The 24,555-nt window shown below is 37.4% G+C and overlaps 1 protein-coding gene across 10 annotated transcripts in view; it reads left to right on the top strand.

Moving 5' to 3' along the window:
- Positions 1-20,405, top strand: part of Ktn1 (kinectin 1) — a 91,027-nt gene extending 70,622 nt beyond the window's left edge. For 6 of the 10 annotated variants that reach the window (XM_070032966.1, XM_070032975.1, XM_070032971.1 and 3 more), the window contains 11 exons: positions 2,311-2,400; positions 7,052-7,132; positions 7,608-7,697; positions 7,821-7,913; positions 9,670-9,741; positions 10,182-10,265; positions 10,417-10,500; positions 13,860-13,943; positions 16,259-16,351; positions 17,448-17,572; positions 19,927-20,405. In XM_070032966.1, the coding sequence (XP_069889067.1) occupies positions 2,311-2,400; positions 7,052-7,132; positions 7,608-7,697; positions 7,821-7,913; positions 9,670-9,741; positions 10,182-10,265; positions 10,417-10,500; positions 13,860-13,943; positions 16,259-16,351; positions 17,448-17,552 (876 nt within the window). In that variant the 3' untranslated portion in view covers positions 17,553-17,572; positions 19,927-20,405. The remainder of the gene's footprint in view (positions 1-2,310; positions 2,401-7,051; positions 7,133-7,607; positions 7,698-7,820; positions 7,914-9,669; positions 9,742-10,181; positions 10,266-10,416; positions 10,501-13,859; positions 13,944-16,258; positions 16,352-17,447; positions 17,573-19,926) is intronic. The other 4 variants (XM_070032977.1, XM_070032974.1, XM_070032976.1 and 1 more) reach the window with 1 other exon arrangement.
- Positions 20,406-24,555: the final 4,150 nt, after the last annotated feature.

Here is a 24,555-nt window from a genome sequence, read left to right as displayed (position 1 = left end):
GTCTCTACCTTAGTTTTATCTTAAGTTACCTTTTGCTTTTGTTTTGTTAGACTGGATAGCTAGGAACTACTGATCATATCATTAATACAGAAGTGATAATGCCATCCACCAAAGGCATTTTTTGCATATTATTCCTAAAGAAAGCTACAATTTATGTTCATGATGGCTTCTTGCATAGCTAATTATCTACAGAGAATGGCATTTTCTGTTGGAACAGAATGTAGACAGGTTTTACATAGCATAGGGAATAAAGTGATATTGATTGTCTCAGTGCCACAAGTTGTGTTGTAAGAACTAATTAGAAAATTTTAGTGTTTTAGTTGCTAGAAATACAGGTCAATAGACTGAAGTATGACGGAGACTGGAATACTTACTGCCTTTCCAGGGTTATTTATTTTTATTAATTTTTTTCTTTTTGAGACAGGATAAAATACAGCTGTCACTTAAATGAAGATTGTTAAAGGGAAATTATGCCATTCCAATATTAAACTTTTTTTCCAGATATTTAAGTGGAACAGAAATTGCTGTCTACAATCAAACTATTCTTGTCAAATGAAAAATTTTCAGCCAATATTGTTAATAAAGAGTAAAAGTAACTTGTCATCTTTGTGGCTCTGGATTATAAGTTAGAGATGTAATTTTTTTTTCTTTGTAAGTTTTAAGAACATATCTGTTCGCTGTCTTTTTTTTATTGCTTTAGCAGTGATCAAAGTTATCTCTTGTTTCTGAAAAAGCAGCTATTTTCTTTGAATGAAAATAATCTACTTTTATTATGTAGTTTATGTATATTCTTAAAGTTGAGCAAACTTTACTGAATCATTGAAAATACCTAAGTAAAACACCTATTCTGAAATATTGCCACTAATCCTTAATAAAGTAACCGCTTTCTGTGTGTATAGGACATGGTAAAATCTCTAGCTCTGCTGTGTTTAGCTTTAGATTTCCATGTAATTAAATTTTCTGAAATTGAATTGTATCTATCTGAAGTCAGTAATATATTTCAAAAACATCTGAATGGTATGGGAAAGACATGGCTGAGATGTTGCTAGCTTGCTTGCCTTGTCACTTGTTGAAGTCCCTGGATATTGTTATGAGATGGTTTTATTGGCTTGGTTTAGATGTGCATTTTTAAAAATTGTCTTTTTTTATACTAAAAACCATTTGTAGAGAAATTTAAACATAATTTGGGTGGCGGATGACAGTGGCAATGTGATGAAATTATTACCCTATTTTGACAAACCATTATTTTGAGTGTATAATTGATACCCATTACAGTTGAATTCATAATCAGCAAATTTAGACTTAAACCATATACAGGTGTCAGAATTAATCTTTCTGATGCTTGATGTTAGTAAAATAATATGACATTAGTTTTTCTTTGTTTTCTTCCATTTCTACCACCCATCAAATTTGATGGTACTTTTGTGTAGTATAAATAGATTCATCTAACCTTGAATATGGAAATATGTGATTTACCATTCTTATGACATTATAGTCTATTGATGATGTATTTTTTGATGCAGATTTTTAGAAAATTACCTTACAGCCGGGCGCTGGTGGCTCACGCCTATAATCCTAGCTACTCAGGAGGCTGAGATCTGAGGATCGCGGTTCAAAGCCAGCCCGGGCAGGAAAGACCGTGAGACTCCTATCTCCAATAAACCACCAGAAAACCGGAAGTGGCGCTGTAGCTCAAGTGGTAGAGCGCTCGCCTTGAGCTGAAGAGCTGAGACAGCGCCCAGGCCCAGAGTTCAAGCCCCACGACCGACAAAAAAAAAAAAAAAGAAAATTACCATACATTAGTTAAGAGGACTTAACATACATTAGAGTTTTCATTGTAATACTTTTACTCATTTGATTCTTTTTTAAATTAGAGATTTACTAGCCAGTAAGCCTCAGTTATGTTGCCCAGATATATATATTTCTTTGTTAGAAAGTTGATACTGTTTTATTGATATTGTAGGAGGTGGAGAGTATGTGTGTAAGAGGGTGCTGGGGGGGAGAGAGAATATAAATAAACGAATTGTTCCTCTAGTGATAAATTACTTGATTTCTGATGCCAAGGAAAATGTCCATATTGTTAGACATTGTTTTGGCTTAATTAATAGTATTATTTTTTAGGATGCTTTAGAGACTTTGCAGATTTTTTTATGGAAATATTTTTAGTAGTTTAAAATGGGAAAATTGTCATTTGTTAGTATTGAAATAATTTTTCACTGACATTTTCTTCCTCTAGAGGTTAAAATATCGTTTTTTCTTTTATCAATTCTGTAATCTTCTAATTTTTATTTGGTGTGTCTTCTGCTTTAGGAAAGTCAACAACATATACAGTCTGTTGAATTGGAGGCTAAAGAAGTTCTCAGAAAATTATTTCCAAAAGTATCTGTGCCTTCTAATTTGGTAAGACTAATTTATTATTAACCTGACATTGTTCAAAAAAGTTGTGAGTGCACAGCATTTGCACATAGTCTGCACTTGGTTTTGATTATATATTGATTCCTTAATCTATCCCATTATTAATCCAGGGTAGTTAGAAATAAAAACTTAGTTCACAGCTCATTTGTATTTATTTACATGAAACTTTTATTCTGTTAAGTAAGATTTCTGAGCTTTATTAACACTATAGTTGGGAAAGCATTTCTGAATAGTCAGTGAAGTCAGTCATATTCCCAATGGCTTTGTTCAATGTAGAACTTAATTTTAAGTGATTACGTCTCAGTTTTAGCAACAATTTATTTCTTATGTATTTGATACTATGAACCAGGCTCTTTACATTTCAGAACTCAAGATTTTGGTCATCTATTAAATTCTTCAAGCAAAAGTCTTGAAGATAATAGAGAACAACTTTCTTTACTTAAGGTTGAACATGTTTTAAGTGGGAAAGAAAAGTGGCTTTGGTTCAGAAAATTAATACAGTAAGTATTTGAGAGCAGAGAAGGCCAGTGAGTGCATGTGAGTTTCCTAAAAAGGTGGCGTAGGTCTTTTTCTATTTGAATAGAAAGTTGTATGTTTTCAAAGGTATTGAGACTAGAATACTGAGTCTAGTTCTCCATTCCAGCAATGATAACTACATGCCTTGAATTAATACATAATCTATACATAATCTATTTTGTCTCCCATACCACACTGCTCTATATTACTTTGAAGAAATTCAAGCCTCAGAACATTTCATTTGTAAATATTTTAGTATGTTCCTAAAAATAATAATTCCTTTCTTAAAATATTGCTAAAGACATCCTACATTTCATATATTTAGTCAATGTATTCCTCTAGTTACCATAAAAATTTCTTTTGTAATTAAATAATAATTCATAGTTATCTACCCACCTACCCACCCACTCACTCACCCAACCTGGGTACTGAGGCTTGAACTCAGGGCCTGGGTGTTGTCCATTAACTTTTTCATTCAAGGCTTGCATTCTGCCACTTAAGCCACTGCTCCACATATGGGATTTTGGTAATTAGTTCATTGGAGACAGAGTCTTGTGGATTTGATCTGGCTTTGAACCAAAATGTTCAGATCTCAGCCTCCTGAGTAGCTAAGATTACTTGTGTGAACCACTTGCACCTGACTTGTTATATTTTATTTCCCTCAAGACCAGGATATGTTCAACATGTAACTTATGTAAGATGTCTTTTTTTGGGGGGGGGGGAGGGGTCCGGTCATGGGGCCTGAACTCTGGGCCCTGTCCTTCAGCTCTTCAGCTCAAGGCTAGCGCTCTACCACTTAAGCCACAGCGCCACTTCCGGCTTTTTTCTTTTTGCTTATGTGGTGCTGAGGAATCGAACCGAGGGCCTCATGCATGCAAAGCAAGCACTCTACCACTGAGCCACCTTCCCAGCCCCGATGCCTTTTTTTTTTTTACTCCACTAGTTCCCCTCTGTCTTTGACTCTGTCTCTCTCTTTAAAATTTTTAAATCTAGTGGATTCTCACTCAGTTCCCTAAGTTTAGACTTAGCTGACTATATCCCAGATGGCAGCGTGTTCCTCTGTTCTTTGTTTATCTCATAAATCCATAGGAGAGACTATCTGGTACAGGGTATTTTGAGATGAGATGGGACATGACTACTTCATGGGCATTGTTGTCACCTCCAACATGAGGTCTGTAATGTTGCTTTGTCTATCTTTGGCCTGTTGTAACTTATTTAGACTGGTTGTTGAGTCCTTTTAACATAAAACTACTAACCTTTTATAACTTCTGTGCTTTATGGTATAACACGATGCTCTTGATTTATTATATTCATTTCCTGCCCAAGTATGGACTTACCTTTTTCTTAAAGGAGCCCTAGCTTCTATAGGTGTGAAAGCTAGAGGTAGTGTAAGTCACCTTAAGCTTGTTCTCTGTGTAGTCTGAGTTTAGGTTCTTTCTGTCTTGGATTACATTTGCATACAGTCTACTTTTAATTCAAGTATGGAGCACAAATTCTTCTCTTCATTGTAACTGTTGAAGATACAATCAGGCTTGACCAGTTTTGAAAATGTCTATAGTTGAACTGATGAAATGTCTTGTTTTGAGTAGCCTGGAAAACAGGCTGCTGTAAAAATATTTTATATTTTTTTCTTATATGGTGTGATCCATTTTAGCTTCTACTGTGTATATTATTAATGGGTTTATTTATTTATTTATTTTTCCCTCTGTGCCTGGAGCTTAAATTCTGGGCTTGGGCACTGCTCTTTAGCTCCTTTTTGCTCAAGGCTAGTGCACTATCAGTTGAGCCACAGCACCACTTGCAGCTTTTTCTGATTAATTGGGAGATAAGAGTCTCAAGGCTTTTCCTGCTTGGGCTGGCTTCGAATCATGATCCTCAGATCTCAACCTCCTGAGAAGCTAGGATTATAGCATGAGCAACTGGTTAGCTGTATCTTATGAGCCAACTGAATTAGCCATTGGTAGTTTCTAGTTTTCAAAAATTGTGCAGAGCCAGGCGCCTGTGGCTCACGCCAATAATCCTAGCTACTCAGGAGTTGGAGATCTGAGGATCACGGTTCAAAGCCAGGAAAGTCTGTGAGACTCTTATCTCAAATAAAACCACTAGAAAACCGGAAGTGGCGCTATGGCTCAAGCGGTAGAGCACTCGCCTTGAGCTGAAGAGCGCAGGGACAAGCGCCTAAGCCCAGCCCAGAGTTCAAGCCCCACCACCGACCTCCCCAAAAATTGTGTAGGTTATGAACAATAAAATATTTCTTTTAATATTACAAATCTCCCCTGACCCTTTTTTGAACTCTTCAGCCTCTCTTTCCTCAGCCTCTTGAGTGCTAAGATTACAAGTGTGTATCACTTGTGTCCAGGCCAAATCTATTTTTTTTTCTTTCTTTGTGGGGAGGAGGTTGATAGTATGCTTGTTAGGCAAGCACTCTATCACACTAGCCATACTGCTATTCTTTTCTGCATTTAGGTTATTTTTCATGTAGAAACTTACTTCTTTCCTGGGCTGGCTTGTACCTTCTTTCTCTGACTTAACACCTCCCACCATAGCTGAGACACACATTGCCATACTCACCTTTTTTGTTGAGATGTGAGATGTGGTCTTAATCTTGCCTAAGCTGACCTAAACCACAGTCTTGATCTCTGTTGCCCAGGAGCAAATAATAACTATAATATATACATTGTTCATGTCAATTAACCTATCAGCACAAATATTTGTTGTATTTAGGCAAATAATTGTATTCATTTGCCTTATTATTGTGTGGGGTTTTGTTGTTGTTGTTGGTCCTGGTGGTGGTGCTAGTACTGGGCCTTGAACCCCTCAGGGCCTGGACACTGGCACTAAACTTTTTTCATTCAAGGCTGGTGCTTTATCACTTAAGCCACAGTTCTACTTCCAGCTTTTTGGTAGTTAATTGTAGCTAAGAGTTTTACAGAGCCTGGGCTGGCTTGGAACAGAGATCCTGGGGTCTTAGCTTCCTGAGTAGCTAGGATTATAGGCATGAGCCACCTATGCCTGCTTATTATGATTTTAAATACTTGCATCATACTTTTTAAAGAATTGGTGGTACTGTAGTTTGAACTTGCTTATATACAAGTGTTTTACCCCTTCAGCCACACACTTTTTTGCTTCTTATTTTTCAGATAAGGGTTTCCAGCCTTTTGCCTGGGGCCAGTGTTGGATTGTGTTTCTCTTCTCCCTTGTAGCTTAGGTGATAGGTATGCCTTGGTCCTCACAATCTCTGTCTCTGGAATATCATGGATTATACACATGAGCCTCAAGCTATATTCCTTTACTGACTGAAGCATTTTCAGGAATTCTTAGAGCATTTTCAAAGAATTTGAAATTCTCTGAACAGAATGTCTTCAGTTGGATTTTCATTTTTTGAATTTGAAATACTTAGTTTTAAAGAGAAATTTTACTTTTAAAAGCAATTTTGAAAAAGTATTTATTTTGGCTTTTTTGTCTTTTAAATTTGGCTAATGTAAGGGCCCAGGGCCCCTACCCTTGAGTTCAAAATTCATTTGTAAATATTCTTGGTCTAGATAAATAAGACTTTATTTTGATGGTGTCACATAAGCATGTTTTTAGTATTTATTTTTATTTTTATTATTGCAAGGTGATATACAGAGGGATTATAGTTACATAAGTCAGATCATGACTACATTTCTTTCTGGACAATTTCACCCCTTCCCTTGCTCAAGTATTCCCTCCCTCCCCCCCCCCTTTTTTTTTTTTTTTGCCAGTCTTAGGGCTTGCACTCAGGGCCTGGGCACTGTCCCTAAGCCTCTGGGTGCTCAAGGCTACCACTCTACCACTTGAACTATAGCTCCCCTTCCAGCTTTTTCTGAGTAGTTTAATTAAGAGTTTCACAGCCTTTCCTTCCTCCTGAGTAGCTAGGATTACAGGTGTGAACCACCATCTGCCTGTCAGTCTAGTATTTAGTTTTTAGGCTGGATTGCATTCAGTTTATGAAAGTTATATTCTTCAAGTTTTTAAGTGTGATAGTGTTGTTCATGTAAGTTTCTTTTCTAATTTTTTAATATGGTTATTTGAATGTTGATTTGTTTTAGACTTTTGTTTTTTAGAAATTGGTGATTTTGAGTTTTTTTCTGCCCCACAGAGTTACAGTGAATGGTTACATGGATTTGAAAAGAAGGCAAAAGAATGTATAGCTGGAACTTCAGGTTCAGAGGAGTTTAAGGTTAGTTCAAGAAGTCAACTGTCTATATTTTAACCAATTTGAATTGTGAGCTTTGGAATGGTAATGGATATATTATTAGTAGGCTAATGATGTTTTGAAGAAAGTATACGAAACTTGTTTCATTTTACATAGATTTTAGCAATAATGCTATAGGTCTTCTGACATGTGATATGTGTATAAAGCTAATATTTCCCTTTCTCTAAATCTGTGTCTTAATCATTTAATATTTTAATTATCCTGCTTTTAGCCTAAGTTTAAAGTAAAACTCAATTGTAGATAGAATCTCACTCATTTAAATAGTACTGTCAGTAAACAATAAATGATCAAAATTGACTTCATTATTACTTGGAAAGGTTGAAATTTAATGTTTTGTTATAAATAATTTGAAGTTATAATTCAACATTAAGTGATGAAACAAATTTAAAGCACAAAAAACTGGTAAAAATTAGAGAATTTTTCTTTATTTCATTTTCAGGTTCTAGAGCACAAATTGAAAGAAGCAGACGAAATGCATACATTGTTACAGCTAGAATGTGAAAAATATAAATCCGTCCTTGCAGAAACAGTAGGAAATGATTTTTAATCTACATCTTTATTTTTAAATTAGCAACTTATTCCTTTTTGTCCCAAGTAGTTTTTTTGGCATTAGAATGTGAATTTCTCAAAACAGCTATACTTTAATCTGTAGGAAGGAATTTTACAGAAGCTGCAAAGAAGTGTTGAACAAGAAGAAAATAAATGGAAGGTGAAGGTTGATGAATCACAGAAGACTATTAAGCAGGTATTTTGTGAAGTGCTTATAGCACCTCTCAAATGTGAGGCCTGGGTCATCAGAATCAGTGTCACCTAGGAATGTATGAGGTATACCCCAGACTTACTGATTTGAAACATATCAGCCATCTGTGGTTCAGTGATCCTTCAGGTATTTTGATGCCCATCACATTTGAAAATCATTAGTTTAGAGCCTGTAATCCTAGCATCTCAGGAAGCTGAGATCTGAGGATCAAGGCTTGAAGCCAGCCATAGCAGGAAAATTCCAAGAAACTCTTACCTCCAGTTAACCACTAAAAAACCAGAAGTGGTGCTGTGGCTCAAGGAGTAGAATGCTATCTTTGAGCCAAAAAGCTCAGGTACAGCATCCAGGCCCTGAGTTCAAGCCTCAGGATCAACACACACAAAAAGAAATCATAGCTTTTAAAGTATATCCAAAAAGCAATGATGGAGAATCTGAAGGACTTTGAAAATTATAGAACTGCTGTGTGATAATGCAAGGTGGAACATTCTGTCATAGTTTTAAAGTACTGCTATTTGATCCATGATATGTAGTCAAGAAAAATTACCATTCACTTTGATTTTTCTTCTCATTTATGTGGGTGAGGTAGTGTTACCTGTTACTTATTGGGCTAGTGTGTATAAGCTATATGTCACTAATGATACTCTGTTAGTTTAGTTTTTTTGTTTTTTGGGGTTTTTTTTGGTTGTGGGGCCTAAACTCTGGGCCTGGGCACTGTCCCTCAGCTCTTACGCTCAAGGCTAGCGCTCTATCACTTGAGCCACAGCGCCACTTCTGGCTTTTTTCTTTTTGCTTATGTGTTGCTGAAGAATGGAACCCAGGGCCTCAGGCATGCAAGGCAAGTGTTCAACCACTGAGCCACCTTCCCAGCCCATGATACTCTGTTAGTGTATTTTGGAATAAATATAGCTGATGCCTAGTTAATTGTTAATAAAGAGTTGGATATGATAGCGCGTGCTGAATCTCAGGTACTTGGGAATCAAAAATGGGAGGACCAAGGTTCAAGGCCAGTCTGAACAAAAGTTAGACCTTATCTCAAAAACAAGCTGATCTTAGTGGCTCATAGGTGTTACTTCAGCTACTCAGGAGGCAGAAATGGGCTGATTGCATAGTCTATGGGTGGCCTGTGGAAAAGTGCAATACTGTTTGAAAACTAAAACACAAAAGGACTGGGGGAATGACTGAAGTGATAGAGTGCTTGCCTAGTAAGTGCCAACTCTTGAGTTTAGTCTCAAGTACTATCAAAAAGGAAAAGAAAAAATTGAACTTTTTAAAAATTTGCTGGTCTTGGGGCTTGAACTCTGGGCCTGGGCTCTGCCTTTGAGCTTCTATTGCTCAAGGCCAGCACTCTACCACTTGAGTCACAACGCCACTTTCAACTTTTTCTGAGTAGTTTATTGTACATAAGAGTCTCACAGACTTTCCTGCCCAAGCTGGCTTTGAACTGCGATCTCCTCATAGCTCAGCCTTCTGAGTAGCTAGGATTATAGGTGTGAGCAACCAGCACCTACCTTTAAAACAAACACAAAAAACAAACTTTTATCTAGACCTATTACAGTATCATACAAATGGAATAGGTTTTGACCACAAGAGATCAAGTTATATGTTACTCATTTATTTTTAGTCTTTAAAAATACATGAATTCAAAAGGTGAAGATCAAAATGTTTTACATTGATTCAAAATTTCTCAGAAATATCTGCATCTTTGGTGGTTTACTTGTTCATACATTGTTTCACATTTCAGATGCAGTCATCATTCACATCTTCAGAGCAAGAGCTAGAGCGATTAAGAAGAGAAAATAAGGATATTGAAAATGTATGTTATTTGATTATTTGGTTTGTAACCTGTAAACTTAGTAAAATGGATTCCCTAAAGATCTGTGTTTCGAGATTGTTTATCTAATGTTAGTTACACTTTTAATATATCGAATAATGTTGAATTGATATAGTTTCGTGTTTAAGTATCTTAATTTTCTTTTATAGAGAAACATAGTGAAAGAAAATCTTTAACATGGGCTGGCTCAGTGGTAGAGTGCTTGCCTTGCATGCATGAGGCCCTGGGTTCGATTCCTCAGCACCACATAAGCAAAAAGAAAAAAGCCAGAAGTGTCGCTGTGGCTCAAGTGGTAGAGCACTAGCCTTGAGCTGAATAGCTGAGGGACAGTGCCCAGGCCCAGCGTTCAGGCCCCATGACTGGACCTCCCCCCAAAAAAGAAAATATTTAACATGTTAATATTTCCTTTGTTTTATTGATAGCTGAGAAGAGAACGAGAGCATTTGGAAATGGAACTAGAGAAGGCAGAAATTGAACGATCTACCTATGTTTCAGAAGTCAGAGAGGTACTTAAAACCATTTTTTCATACTTGCTCCTAAGTTTTTAGTAGAGTGATAAAATATTTGAAGTAAGTTGTTTTTGGAAGAGCTTCCAAGTACCATACAAAAGATGGGATATCATAAGGAGATCATTCTTAAACTCTAACTTCATTGCAGCTGAAAGATCTGTTGACTGAATTGCAGAAAAAACTTGATGATTCATATTCTGAAGCAGTAAGACAGAATGAAGAGCTTAATTTGGTAAGAAGCTTGTTCTCCACTGGGTATCCATCCAGTAGGCTTTGAAAACACTGGGGTTGACATGTGGAGAAACCATCCAAACTTTTTTTCTTTGCTAACCGTCTTTAGCTTGGCATTTTTGTAAATTTAAGATAATCTTTATATTCTAATGACTTCTAAAATGGCCTTTTTTTCTTGACTCCTAAGGTGATTCTTCTTTTCTTAGCTCTTAACAACAGCATGTTTGACTTTCAACTATTTTTCAGAGTTTTCTGCTTTTTATATGGTCTTAATTTCTTAAACATTATTATTTTCAGTGAATAAAAAAACAAAACAATAGATTGACCCATTTGTAAAGATTCTCTTCAAATTTGTGATAGTTAACTGGGCCTATTCTGTTCTAACCTGGGAGAAGATAACTGAAGGTTATAGATAACATACTCTTCATTTAAGAGCTATTAGCCCCTCCAGCTTCTTTTTTTTGTGTATGTGCCAGTCCTGAGCATTTTCCACTCAAGGCTAGTACTCTACAGCTTGAACCACAGCTCCACTTGTGGTATTTTGGTGGTTAATTGGAGATACAGTCTCACTGACTTTCCTGCCTGGGCTGGCTCTGAACTACAGTCCTCAGATGTCAGCCTCTTGAGAAACTATGATTACAGATGTGAGCCACAAGCACCTGGCTTCAGCTTTTTAACTGTCTTTATTTTTAATTTTTAAAATTATTATTTTTGGTCAGTTGTGGGGATTGAACTAGGCTTGGGTGCTGTCCCTCAGCTCTTCAGCTCAAGGCAAGCATTCTACCGATTGAGCTATAGCACCACTTCCGGTTTTCTGGTGGTTTATTGGAGATAAATGGGCTTTCTTGCTCCAGCTGGCTTTGAACCACGATCCTCAGATCTCAGCCTCCTGACTAGGATTATAGGCATGAGCTACCAGTGCCTGGCTTTTAACTGTCTTTATATAAATTGTAAATGACAAAAATTTTGTAAAATTCTTTTTCAGCATATTGCTTAGCATATAATAATCCCCAAAGTATACAAAGAAAACTAGTTAACTAAACGTTTAAAGAGGTTTAGTTTTCTACATTCCAATCAGTATAAATTTCTGAAAAACTTAAGGATTGAAATGTTCCCATTTCATACAATAGTCATATCATTCCTGACAAAATTTTTACAGCATGGATTTTGATGTTTTCTAAAATTTCTGAACATATTTTAGAAATATTACAGCAAGCTTTTCCTTATACCACATTAATTCTATATAGTTTGAAATTGTCTCATTAGTACTCTTATGTTTACCATAGAAAATACATTAATTTGTGGTGTTTTTTGTGTTTTGGCACTTGTTTGCAAGAATCAATTTTTAAAAACACTCAGTCTACATATGTATTTATACACACTTAAAAAATTCTTTACCAGTGCTTCAAATGAACATACTCCCATTGTAACATAAGAGTAGTTTCTTTGTTTTTTTGTTTCTGTCAGTCATGGGGCTTGAACTCAGGGCCTGGGAACTGTCCTTAAGCTCTTTTGCTCTAGGCCAGTGCTTTACTACTTTGAGCCACAGTGCCACTTTTCAGTTTTTGAGTAGTTAATTAGAGATAAGAATCTCATGGGGACTTTTCTGCCTGGGCTGGCTTCAAACCGCCATCCTCAGATCTCAGTCTTCTGAATAGCTAGGGTTAGAGACATGAGCCACTGATGCCCAGCCGTAAGACTAGTTTTATGAGCATGCTTGCTATACATTGAGTAGACTGGGGCTGTGATATGCTATAGTCCTTACCCTGTAGTTTTTTTTTTTTTCTTTTCTTGAGAGACAAGTTTTTATCATATGCCAGGCTGTTCTTCAATTTTTTCCTTATACTGGGATTACAGATATGTGCCACCATGCCCAGCTTTAAAAAAAATAACTTCTAGCTAGTTGTTTGAAGTTTGTTTTTTTTTAATTTGGCTGCTCAGAGGTAGACTGAACAGTTTCACCAAACCTGTAATTGTAGTTACATCTCAATTTAGCACAAATTCAAGATGTTCTTGAATTCTGGCTCCTTTATTTTTGTCCAGAGATGTGTGTGCACATGTGCCATGTGGGCCAGTAATGGAGTTTAAACTCAGGACTTGTGCCCTTTTTTTTTTTCTAGTCAATGTCAGCACTTTACCACTTGAGCCACATACCTCTACCTCCACTCCATTTTAATGAATATATCTTTTTTCTCCCTTAGTCTTGAATTTGTGATTGTTATTTTATTTTGTTTGCCTGTACATTGTGTGTTCTTTGGGTAAACTTGAGTTAGCTAAAGAAGCAAACACTATTTAAGAATAGTTTCCAGGGCTAGGAAGGTGGCTTAGTGGTAGACTGCTTGCCTAACATGCTTAAAGCTTTGTGTTCAATTCCTCAATTCCACCTAAATAGAAAAAGCTGGAAGTGGTGCTATGGTTCAAGTGGTAAGAGTGCTAGCCTTGAGCAAAAGAAGCTCAGGGACAGTACCTAGGCTCTGAGATCAAGCCCCAGAACTGGCCAAAAAAAAGTAAAAAAAGAATAGCTCCCAAATAAAACTTCCAAATATGGGATTCCCTACTCTCCTCCTGCCTCTATGAGTTCTCTGTCAGATTTTAAATGTCAATGTCTCATGTTTTTCCCCTTTTAAGGCTCAAAAAGTGTTTGCAAAAAGTGTTTGGGAACTCATGTCTGAGTGAGAGACATAAACAACAAAAACTTGATGAAATAGTAAAAGACTTGTGGGCAACATAATCTTTCCTATATTTCCTTGAAACAGTTGTCAGAAAAAGGCCTTATATATCAGCACTAAGTTTTTGTAACTGTTTTAATAATTAGTTGGTTGTTTTGAGAAGTATGTATCAAGCCCTTTCTTATTAGTGTAATTTAGGCCAGTGGTCATGCACTGCTCTCTTTAGTGAAGTCATCACAGACTGGTAAACGTTTAAATTGTTCCTTTTACTGGATTTATAATTGTCTTTTCATTGTCTTTTAAAGTATTATGTAGTTGACACTTTAATTGAACTGTATAGATTAAGAAAGACTTCAATTTGGTAGAATTTATCTATTTCTTTGGGATTTTGGTAGCACATTATGAATAGTGATTCTTAAAAAGTAATTTAGAGTTTGGTGGCTTTGTTTTTGCAATTGCAGTTTCCTACTCTTAAGCTCTGGTTCATATCTAATTCTTTTTATGTTTAGCTCTACAGATGGGAACTTCCATTGCATAGCTTTTCTGTACATCTGGTATAACATTGGGTAATTCCACTGTGCATAATAACTGTTCGTTATTCTATTCTTTCATATTCACTTTTCTGTCCTAGAGATATCAGTATAATCAAAGAAAGTTGAAAATTAATTGTGCTGCTGCTTTATTTTTACAGCTGAAGACACAGTTAAATGAAACACATTCAAAACTTAGAACTGAACAAAGTGAAAGACAGAGGGTAGCTGGTGATTTACATAAGGTAAGGCACTTTTACCTGGAGAAACAATATTCTGAGCCAATATTGTGACTTGTGTCTTAAGCAAACACCTGTTAATTTTTGTCTTTTTTTAATATATATTTTTTATTGTAAAGATACTGTACAAAGGGGTTACAGTAACATGAGTAAATTCTTGTCTTGCTCTTCATTCATAAAAATTTGTTTAGATTCAGTAACTTTTTAGGAGTTATATTTTGACTTATTTCTCCATTCTTAATTTACTTCATTTCATCACATTTATGCAGTTATTGTGTAAAATGTATAAAATTTTTTAATTTAATTAGAGTTATTTAAATTTGAATATATTCATGTTTTTAAAAATTGGAATTCAACTATGGAATTATTTACAAAGTATGTTCTATATTGATACTTACAGGTAAAACTGAAGTGTAAATTTCTGGTGTTTTGATAAGTTTTTTCCTTTTTTATACAAATGTATTTTTAAAATATATACTAGTGGATTGTTTTTAGGATTATATTTCCTCTTTGCATTAGGTTAATAGGTTTTTTTGTAGTTTTGTGTTTATGAAATCTCATTAAAATAAGTACGTGGCCTTGAAATATGTACATCTTAACACTCGAAAGTTATAAACGAATCCTCACTATCCATTAGTCATTCCTAGCATGGTCTGAGAATACCTGTTTTCTTGTACTTCTATAAAACTGGATAGTGTAAAACATTTTAAGTATTTATTATTCTAGCTAATTAAAGTATTTGATTTTTTAAAGTATCCTTTAAAATATGAGAAAATTTTCTATTCTATTTGCTCATATTTTGTGATTGTCATATACAAAAGCGTAGGGTTCCCAAACAGCTTCACATTATTTAAGTGCAGGTTAATGGTGCTGAGTGTGGGAGGGCCACCTGTGATACCAGCTAACTAGGCAGAATAAGGGTATGACAGGAGCCTGGCCCTAGGAACAAAACCTGAGACTGTGTGTGAAAAATAGCTAAAACCAAAAAAGGACTGTGGGCATGCCTCAAAACCTGGGTACTGCCTTCCACCACCCAAAAAACAGATGCATGAACTTAAAGTATTTGTTTTAGAGCACCAACTTTGATATTTGATATACTGAGAATTTTAACTTAGACATTTGATATATCATTCTAATTTTTTACCTCTGGCTTAAAATAGAAACTATGAAGGTACTATGAAAGTACTTTAAGGTAATAAACAGATGCTGAAGGGTATAGATAGGTCATGTTATGTAAGGTAGGCAATATCACTACTGTGCAGTTCTCAGTTGGATATGAAAATAAATATGTATTGACCAAATGAACAAAATACTTAATAAAGCAACAAGTATGAAACATGTATGTTTAAAGGCCATGGATAAAAATTTCAGCAGTTTTCTCAGAGCACTTAAGCACAGAGGGATTTAGATTTTTTTTTTTTTTTGGTCTGTCTTGGGGCTTGAACTCTGGGCATGGGTGCTGTCCCTCAGCTCTTCAGCTCAAGGCTAGCACTCTACCACTTGAGCCACAGCACCACTCCCAGTTTTCTAGTGGTTTCATGGAGTTTCTTGTCAGGGCTGGCTTGGAACCACGATCTACAGATCTCAGTCTCTGAGTAGACAAGATCACTTTTGTCCATTTCAGGCCACTCTGAATATGAAGCTAATCCACAGGACGTCCACAGGACGTAGACAGATGAAGTAAAATCATACGTGTGATTAGAGATTTATAGGAGATAAGAGTCTCACAGACTTTCATGCCTGGGCTGGCTTTGAACTTCGATCCTCAGATCTCAGCCTCCTGAGTAGCTAGGACTACAGGTGTGAGCCACTGGCACCCAGCAGGATTTAGATTTTAAATCAGCAAATGCATAGGCTATTTTAGGATTTGTTGTTGCATATGATGTCTCTCAAATATTCGTATTTTTTTTCATTTCTTTTTAATTAATGTTTTGAAATTAAAATGCATAACCACTCTTAGTTATGAGCTGTACAAACACAGTTTTGTGTTTTCTTAGAAAGGGGGTGGTTGGTGTAGCATGGGGATGCCATACTAGATTTGAACTCATTATGTAGTCCTGGCTGCCTCAGATTACCTATGCTGTTTCTGCTCTCTTGAGTACTGGGATTTACTGGTAAATGACACCCAGCTTTGTTTTTCAACTTGTGGAACAATGAGCATGTTTTCTTATAATCTGGTGGTAAAGTATATGTATTTTAGTTTTGCTTGTAAAATTTTACATTGTAAGTTTGGAGGAGCTTTAATTTCTTACAAAATATATAACAAAATCACTCATTCTGTATGTATTTACTTATTAGTGGTTGTGTTGCTTTTCTTATAGGCTCAACAGTCTCTAGATCTTATCCAGTCAAAAATAGAAAAAGCTGCTGGAGACACTACTGTTATTAATAATAGTGATGTTCCTCCAGATTCGGTACGTGTTTCTTTACCTCCAAATATTTGTGCTAATTACCTTGTAAAACTCCTTGAAGAATAAGCAGTTAGAGTCTGACTAGAAAAATATGCTTCCATCAGTTACGTGACACTTTTTGTTGTGGTTATTTGCTTTTTTCACAGTTAGAAATGGAAACCAGATCTAAAACATGTCAGGCAAGCACTATGTGCTACTCCACCCAGCCCCCTAATTGAAAGTCATCTTTTCAAAATAGCCGGTGTCTTAAGTGCACTATTTTTATTATGTCTGTTTTTAGATGGAATTTGTGAGATTCTATGTTAACTTTTTTTTTTGCGGGGGGGGGGTCTGGTCGTGGGGCCTGAACTCTGGGCCTGGGCGCTGTCCCTCAGCTCTTCAGCTCAAGGCTAGCGCTCTACCACATGAGCCCCAGCGCCACTTCCGGCTTTTTTCTTTTTGCTTATGTGGTGCTAAGGAATTGAACCCAGGGCCTCAGGCATGCAAGGCAAGCGCTCTACCACTGAGCCAACTTCCCAGCCCCCTCTATGTTAATTTTAAGGTATTTCTGGAGAGGTATTATGGTATAATGCTTAAGAGTGTAGGCCATATACAGTTCCTCAGTACTCAAAAGATGTATAGAAAGGCCATGTTATTTATAATTGCTGAAATGGCACTGATAGGCATCTTTCATCTGGCTCTACAGTAGAAATAGTGTGAAACACTCAAATGAAATGTGTGTTAGTATTGTTGGCGGTGAACGTTTAAATGTTGTCCCTGTCTTAGTCACATGTGACTTGTAGCAAATCCTTCAGTCACCAAATTTAGTTGCCTCATCTATAAAAGGCAATAACTAATAGGACATATTTTATAGGGTTGTTGGAAGAAATAAAATGAGTGAATATCTAAAATACCTTAAATAGAGGATAGAGCTCAATATATGATAACTGTGACTTCTTACTGTTTATGCATGTTGTTTCCATTTATTTCTGATATTCATAAAATCTAGTTTTTCCTTTGTAGCCAAGTGGCATTTCCTGCAATGTACATTTTTTTTTCTTCGCTTTGGAGGTATTTAAAGAAAAGTTTTAAGTTTTAATCACTTCTATCTTTTTTTCAGGAGTCTTCTGAGAAGGAAACAATGTTTCTAAGTCTTAATCAAACTCTAACACAGTTACGGCAGTTGCTTCAGAAAGTAAACCAACAGCTCATAAAGGAGGAATAACAACACTTACCAGGTCTTGGGTAAGAACAACTGGAATATTGCTATTTATGGCTAATTGACTTAGGGAAGAAGGAAGGATGTGCCTGTAATGTACAGAGGCAGGGTGTAGGAATCTCTCATTCTTTATTCTTAGAACTTTGAGATGACAGCTTTTACTTTTCTATCTTGCCTATAATTTGAAGGTCTTCTAATGTGGAGTGGAAAGCTTTTCTCTGCCTACTTTGACTTTTTTAAAATCATGCCTTCTTATGATTTGGCTACTTGGTTTGTCCATTATTACTATGCTGACAATTTTTTTGTCGTTTTATTCTGATCTTAGGTCAGTGCATGTGTTTGTATGGTATTTCCTCCTTTCCGTCTCTTTAGGACTTGGTAATAAATAAAGTGACCATATCATTTTTAACTGATACAGGATTGCAGAACTGAAAATGAAGTTACTACAGTTTTTTAAAGTATGATAAAGAATGCACAGCATTTATTACATCTCTAAGGCAAGGGAATATTAATATTTCTTTAAAGAAAGCTGTATTTTGTTGTGGTTCTGTCAGGTTTTGAGACTAGGTGCTGCTATGCAGCTCAGGCTGGTGATCTTACATTAGCCTCCTCAGTGCTAGAATCATAGGTGTAAGACTGGAAACTCTGTTTTTCATAATCTAAGCATTCCTCACTCTCTGGCTTGACTTTGCTGCTCAAGGCCTTTACCCTGCCACTTGAGCCATCCTTCCTCTTTCAGCTTTTTTGCTGGATTTGTCTAACTGGAGTAGTTTGAACTAGAATCCTAAGATCTCAGCCTCTTAACGAGAATGAGCCTGACTAAGAATTCCATTCTTTGATGTTGAAATGAATGTTTTAAATGAGGATAAATAAATCCATTATTAACTAAAGTATATTATAAACTTGGATTGTCTATGTTACCTTGAAAAGCCTAGCTGTATTAGCATTTTAAGCTGACTTAGTACAAAAATTTAAATATTGCTGGCATCACTCAGATGTGGAGAACCTGCCTAGCAAACCCCCCCCCCCAAAAAAAAAATAAATAAAGGGACTTGCTGTATTGTAGGTGGTAAATGCAGATTTTTATTGTTGTTGTCTGGGTTTTATGGTCTTTGAATGAATTATCATACTACCAATGGTACAATATTCAAATATAGACTTAGACTAAGTATTTCAGATAATCTTTTTTCCTTAGCACTGAGGGTTTTTTTTAATTGCTCTCTCCTTTCTCTCTCCTCTCTCTCTCTCTCTCTCTCTCTCTCTCTCTCTCTCTCTCTCTCTCTCTCTCTCTCTCTCTCTCCCTCTCCCTCTCCCTCTCCCTCTCCTTCTCCCTCTCTCTCTCTCCCTCTCCCTCTCTCTCTCCCTCTCTGTCTCTCTCCCTCTCTCTCTCTCTCTCTCCCTCTCCCTCTCCCTCTCCCTCTCCCTCTCTCTCTCTCTCTCTCTCTCCCTCTCCCTCTCTCTCTCTCTCTCTCTCTCTCTCCCTCTCTCTCTCTCTCTCTCTCTCTCCCTCTCTCTCTCTCTCTCTCTCTCTCTCTCTCCCTCTCTCCCTCTCCCTCTCTCCCTCTCCCTCTCTCCCTCTCCCTCTCCCTCTCTCCCTCTCCCTCCCTCTCCCTCTCTCCCTCTCCCTCTCTCCCTCTCTCTCTCCCTCTCCCTCTCCCTCTCCCTCTCCCTCTCCCTCTCCCTCTCCCTCCCTCTCCCTCCCTCCCTCTCCCTCTCCCTCTCCCTCTCCCTCTCCCTCTCCCTCTCCCTCTCCCTCTCCCTCTCCCTCTCCCTCCCTCTCCCTCCCTCTCCCTCCCTCTCCCTCCCTCTCCCTCCCTCTCTCTCTCTCTCTCCCTCTCCCTCTCCCTCTCCCCCTCTCCCTCTCCCTCTCCCTCTCCCTCTCCCTCTCTCCCTCTCCCTCTCCCTCTCCCTCTCCCTCTCCCTCTCCCTCTCCTCTCGTGCTGATCTTGAGGCTTGAACTCAGGGTCTGAGAGCTGTCCCTGAAGCAAAAGTCCTTGCTTTGTGTTCATGGATAGGTTAGTGCTCTACTACTTCAGTGCTATTTCTAGCTTTTTCTGAGTAGTTTTATTGGAGATTAGATTCTCACAGACTTTCCTGCCAGAGCTGGCTTTAAACTACACCTCAGATCTCAGTTTCCTGAGTAGAGCTAGGATTACAGGTATGAGCTACCTGGTGCCTGGCTTCACATATTAAAATATATATCTAAAACCTCTTTTTGAATCCTGCAGGTATGTTCTTGTTTTGAGGAACAAAGTATGAATTGTTTTAAGCCTCCTTGAAAGTGTCATGCCAGATCAAATGGAGTATTTACAAGAAAAATATATTCTGATTGCCTTTCTTGCTTTATTTTAAAAATAATTTTATGATTTTTTTCTTACAGAGTGAAGTTATTTGAAAACTGTTCAAGGATAACTGAAGGCATTGTATTATATTTTGCCAAATTAAAGCCTTATTTATGTTTTCACCCTTTCTACTTTGTCAGAAACACTGAACAGGTTTTGTCTTTTCTAATCCTTGTTAGACTACTGATTTAAAGAGGAAAAAAAACCTAAAAAAAGTCAACTCTGTAGACACCTTCAGAGTTTAGTTTTATAATAAAACTGTTTGAATAATTAGACCTTTACATTCCTAAAGAAAAATAAACATGTAAACTTTACATTATTTTACTCAATGAAATTGTTGAGAAGATCAAAGTGGTCAAAGCAACATAAAATTTAACATTTTAATACTGATATTGTACACTGTTTTACTTAATACTTTGGGTAGTAACTGCCTCCGATATCAAGGAAAACACTTGTTGCTAATGAAATCAGTTTTTGTAATGGCAGTCAACAAATAAAGGGACACTTATTATTCAAACTTGACTTCTAATTTTCATTGAAGTTTAACAGATTTCATTAGCACTACAGATCAGCACAACTGAACACAATTATTAGTTGCAACCGTTGAACAAGGTAAGGAGGTCTTGTTGCTTATATAAACCTTGCTGATTGGAGCTTTGGGTCTTTTCTAATTGTCTTCTAAGTTTTGCCCCAGTGTGCTGTGGATTACAGAAAGGATAAGGCAGGAACTTAGGGGCTGACTTACCACTCCACTTCTGAGAGAGGAGTTCTATTTTAGTTTTACTATTACTAATGATTTTTAAAATAATAAAATTAATTTTTGAGATTCCTCTTTTCAGACACTGCATTAAATAGTTTATATGCTACCTTTTTATTTAAAAAAAAACTTAAAAAATAGCTGGATAGTCAGTATTGGCACATACCTATAAATCAGCAATTCAGGAGATGGATTTAGGATAATTATGGTTTGAGGCCAGCTCAGGCAAAAAGTTAGACTAACCCTATCTCAGTCAATAAGCTGTGTGTAGTGGGGTACCTTTGTGTTGCCAGGTACCACCAGACTAATAGGTGGAATACTAGCCAGCCCAGGGCTATCTGAAATAAACTAAAAACAAAAACAACTGAAGATGTAGCTCAAGGGTAGAATGCTTGTCTAGTAGGCATAAGACTTTAAGTTCAGATTCTATAGTAAGCCGGGGCTCTGGTGGTTTATGCCTGTAATCCTAGCTACTCAGGAGGCTGAGATCTGAGGATCGTGGTTCAAAGCCAGCCTGGGCAGGAAACTCTGAAACTCTTCTCTCCAGTAAACCACCAGAAAACTGGAAGTGGCGCTATAGCTCAAGTGGTAGAGCACTAGCCTTGAGCTGAAAAGCTGAGGGACAGCGCTCAGGCCCAGAGTTCTAGCCTCATGACTGACAAAAAAATCTATGGTAACACCAATGATTGGGGCAGAAAAGTTAAAAAATGTTTTGAAAAGCCTTGCTCTCTTTAGGTGTCAATTCCATTGACAGTTACACCATGGAGTATTAATAGCTACCTTTTTGAGCCTAGCACAGCGGCTCCTTGGGAGGCCAGTATCAGGAGGATCAGTGTTCAGAACCAGTCAGGGCAAAATGTTGCAAGGCCCCATCTCAGTCAGTAAGTTGGTGTGCTTGTCTGTCATCCTAACTTCAAGGGATGGTGGTATAAGGATTGTGGTCCAGGACAGCCTGGGCAAAAACTGAGACACCCTATGCAAACAGCAGTGAAAACAAAACAAAACAAGAAGGGTGGGACTCAAGTGGTAGGGTACCTGCCTTGTAAACTACGAAACCTTAATTTCAAACCTCAGCAACCCACCCATGCCCCTGTAAAAGAACGTTCTTTTTAAAGTGTTTCTTGAACAGAGCAGTCATGCTTCTCCCACACGACTGTAGCACTGTCTCTTTTAAATGTCAGTTTGGGCCTGCTCCTTCACCATCTTCTCATCTACCTTAATGTCATTTTTTGGTGAGATCTTTGCTGACAATATTATCTCCCTGGTTCTTGTAATTTTGCTTAATTTTGTCTGTAACACAGCTTTCTACTTGATTGCTTCCCAACCCAAGTGGTACTTCCTAACCTTTTCTCCTTGCAGTGCATACTAAATACTGTTTTTAAAGTATGCATCGATAACCTGAAGGATGTTTGTAGTCAAGTTATGCACTGGCTTGTAGATTTAGGCTGTGTCAGCCTTAGCTTGCCGCTTGTAGCAAGCCATCTGAACTGTAAGCCAGATGGATTTCTCCATTCTTTCTCTTCTCCCTGTGTAAGAGTTCATGTCTGCCACCTGAAACAAGTTCTGCCCTTGATCATAACCTCTTCTTGCTCCTCTCTCTCATTTCAGATCTGATCACAGAAGAATTGTGTAATTGTACAATTCTTTGGCCACTGTATGATTAATTAAAAAGAAAGCCACAACATTTAAGGAACTTTAGGATCACAGTTTAGTGTCCTGTTGGTTTGGGACCCTCCCTAAACATCCCAATCCTACACTCAGAGCTTTTCCCTCTGAAGTAGCAGGAAGTTCTGGGAAAGTGAAATTGTGGCATGTGCTCAGCTTACTACAGTGTTGAATTCTACCAAAATAAGCCTAGAAAATGTGTCAGTCGGTGATCTTCTTGATATTTCCTCTTGCAAGTTAAGCTGGGTGCTGGTAACTCATGCCTATAATCATAGCTGCCCAAGAAGCTGAGAACTGAGGTTTGAAGCCAGTCCAGACAGACAAATCCAGAGACTCCTATATCCAATTACCAGTGAAATGCCAGACGTGGAGGTCCTGTGGTAAGAATGGCAGCCTTGAGTGAAAAAGCTAGTAAGCAAAAGTATAAGGCTCTGAGTTCAAGCCCCAGTATTAGCAAAAGCAAAAACAAAAAGTTAATTTCAAGCTTTTTTCCTCTTTGGTGAATTTCTTTATTACCATCCCTATCCCCCATCAGTCTAAATATGCATTAATGTGCTTTTCCATTTGATTAGTGTTATAATTTTTATGTCACTGAAGAAAAATTAATTGGAATAAGATGAGACAAGCAAAAGTTTTCCTCACTTTTTTCTTTTTCTTTTTTGTTTGTCATGTGGCTTGAACTCTGGGCCTGGGCACTATCCCTGAGCTTTTCAGCTACCACTTGAGCCACAGCACCACTTCCAATTTTCTGAGTGGGTTATTGTAGATGAGTCTCATGGACTTTCCTGCCTGGGCTGGCTTTGAACCATGATCCTTAGATCTCAGCTTCCTGAGTAGCTAGGATTACAGGTGTGAGCCACCAGCGCCTGGCTTCCTCACTTTTGATACCAGTTACGCAGTACATTGTGTATACATTGTGTACCAGTGTGAGGACTATAAAGTCCAGAGAAAAGGTTCTTACGTCTTGGCCTTAATGTTAAGGTACAATATATAAACATGGTCTTCTGTAGAACAGCTAAGCATATCTTAGAGGAAGCAAAACTGATCTTGATAACTTTCTGTTCTGAATAAACTAGTGTCTTGTTTATTAAACCTACCCTTCATAGAGAATACAAAACTTGCTTTTATGTGATGAACACCTGGTTTTAATATCACAAGTAACCCTGTTAGACAACTGGCTCTATCACTGCTCTGCTCGCAACTCTCAGAACAGCTTAGAACTCAAGCAGGACTTAGAATACACACTTAGAATGTATCATTCAACTTTTCACCAAATGGGCCTATAGAACAATTATTTGGGAACATTTTATTCATTATGGCAGAAATAATGGTGGTCATAATTATAAATATGGAGTGCTCCTTCAGGTACCATGCTAAATGTATTAAATGCAAGGTTTTTGAAAGTTATCTCCAAGGTACTCTTTGAACACATTTTTTTGGAGTCTATATAGAGCAAAGTGCCTAAGTTGAATATTTGGTAGTAACTTATTTTAACTATATATTGCATTATATGCATACTGTATTGGCTTATCCACTCAACTGTGGATTAATATCTGAGTTGTTTGCAGTTTTTGACTATTACAAATAAAGCTGATATATTTGTGTGCAAGACTTGTGCATAATTCTAAAATACCAAACATAGTTAAATATTAGAAGGTGACCATCAGCTCACAAATCATCCATTAAACAGAACTACTCCCACAGTTAAGACACAGATCTGAAGGATTCTGGGGTAATCATTTGACATTGGTTGGGAGGGGGAGGGGGGAAGGGCACTGACTCCTTGCATTGCCCATCATCATGCCTTTTGGAAGTCATTCTGTGACTCATGCTCTAGCTCCCTTCTGCCAATTCATCTAGGTCTAGAGCTGAGCCATCTTCCCATTGATATTCTCTGAGACCTTTGTTTTTGTTGCTGCATTACTAATAGCAATAGCATTTGTTGAGGTGTCTAGGCTAGCTCCTCCTCCTGTGTTCTATCTTTGCCCTGTATCATCTTTTCAGCAGGTCCACCAAGCCAATAAAGTTTCTCCCTACCTAATATGGCTGCTGTCAAGGTACTCAGGTAAACAAGTGTCTGGGACATAAGCTTTACATTATTTGTTAATAAAATGTAGTAAGCCTGTGGGGATAAGAACTGTCTGCAGTCATGATCTGCAAGCTTTGGGCCAGCTGACAATTTCCAAAACATCTTTTCCAAAGTTACGGAGCCCTTGCTGGAGGCCAGGAGGAAACTCAGTCCCTG

Source organism: Dipodomys merriami, unplaced genomic scaffold (assembly GCF_024711535.1).
Source record: "Dipodomys merriami isolate MVZ:Mamm:240054 unplaced genomic scaffold, mDipMer1.0.p SCAF_1, whole genome shotgun sequence".
NCBI classification, from domain to species: Eukaryota; Metazoa; Chordata; class Mammalia; order Rodentia; family Heteromyidae; genus Dipodomys; species Dipodomys merriami.
The sequence above is the reverse complement of the archived record's forward strand: the minus strand, read 5'-3'. Positions and strand labels throughout refer to the sequence as shown.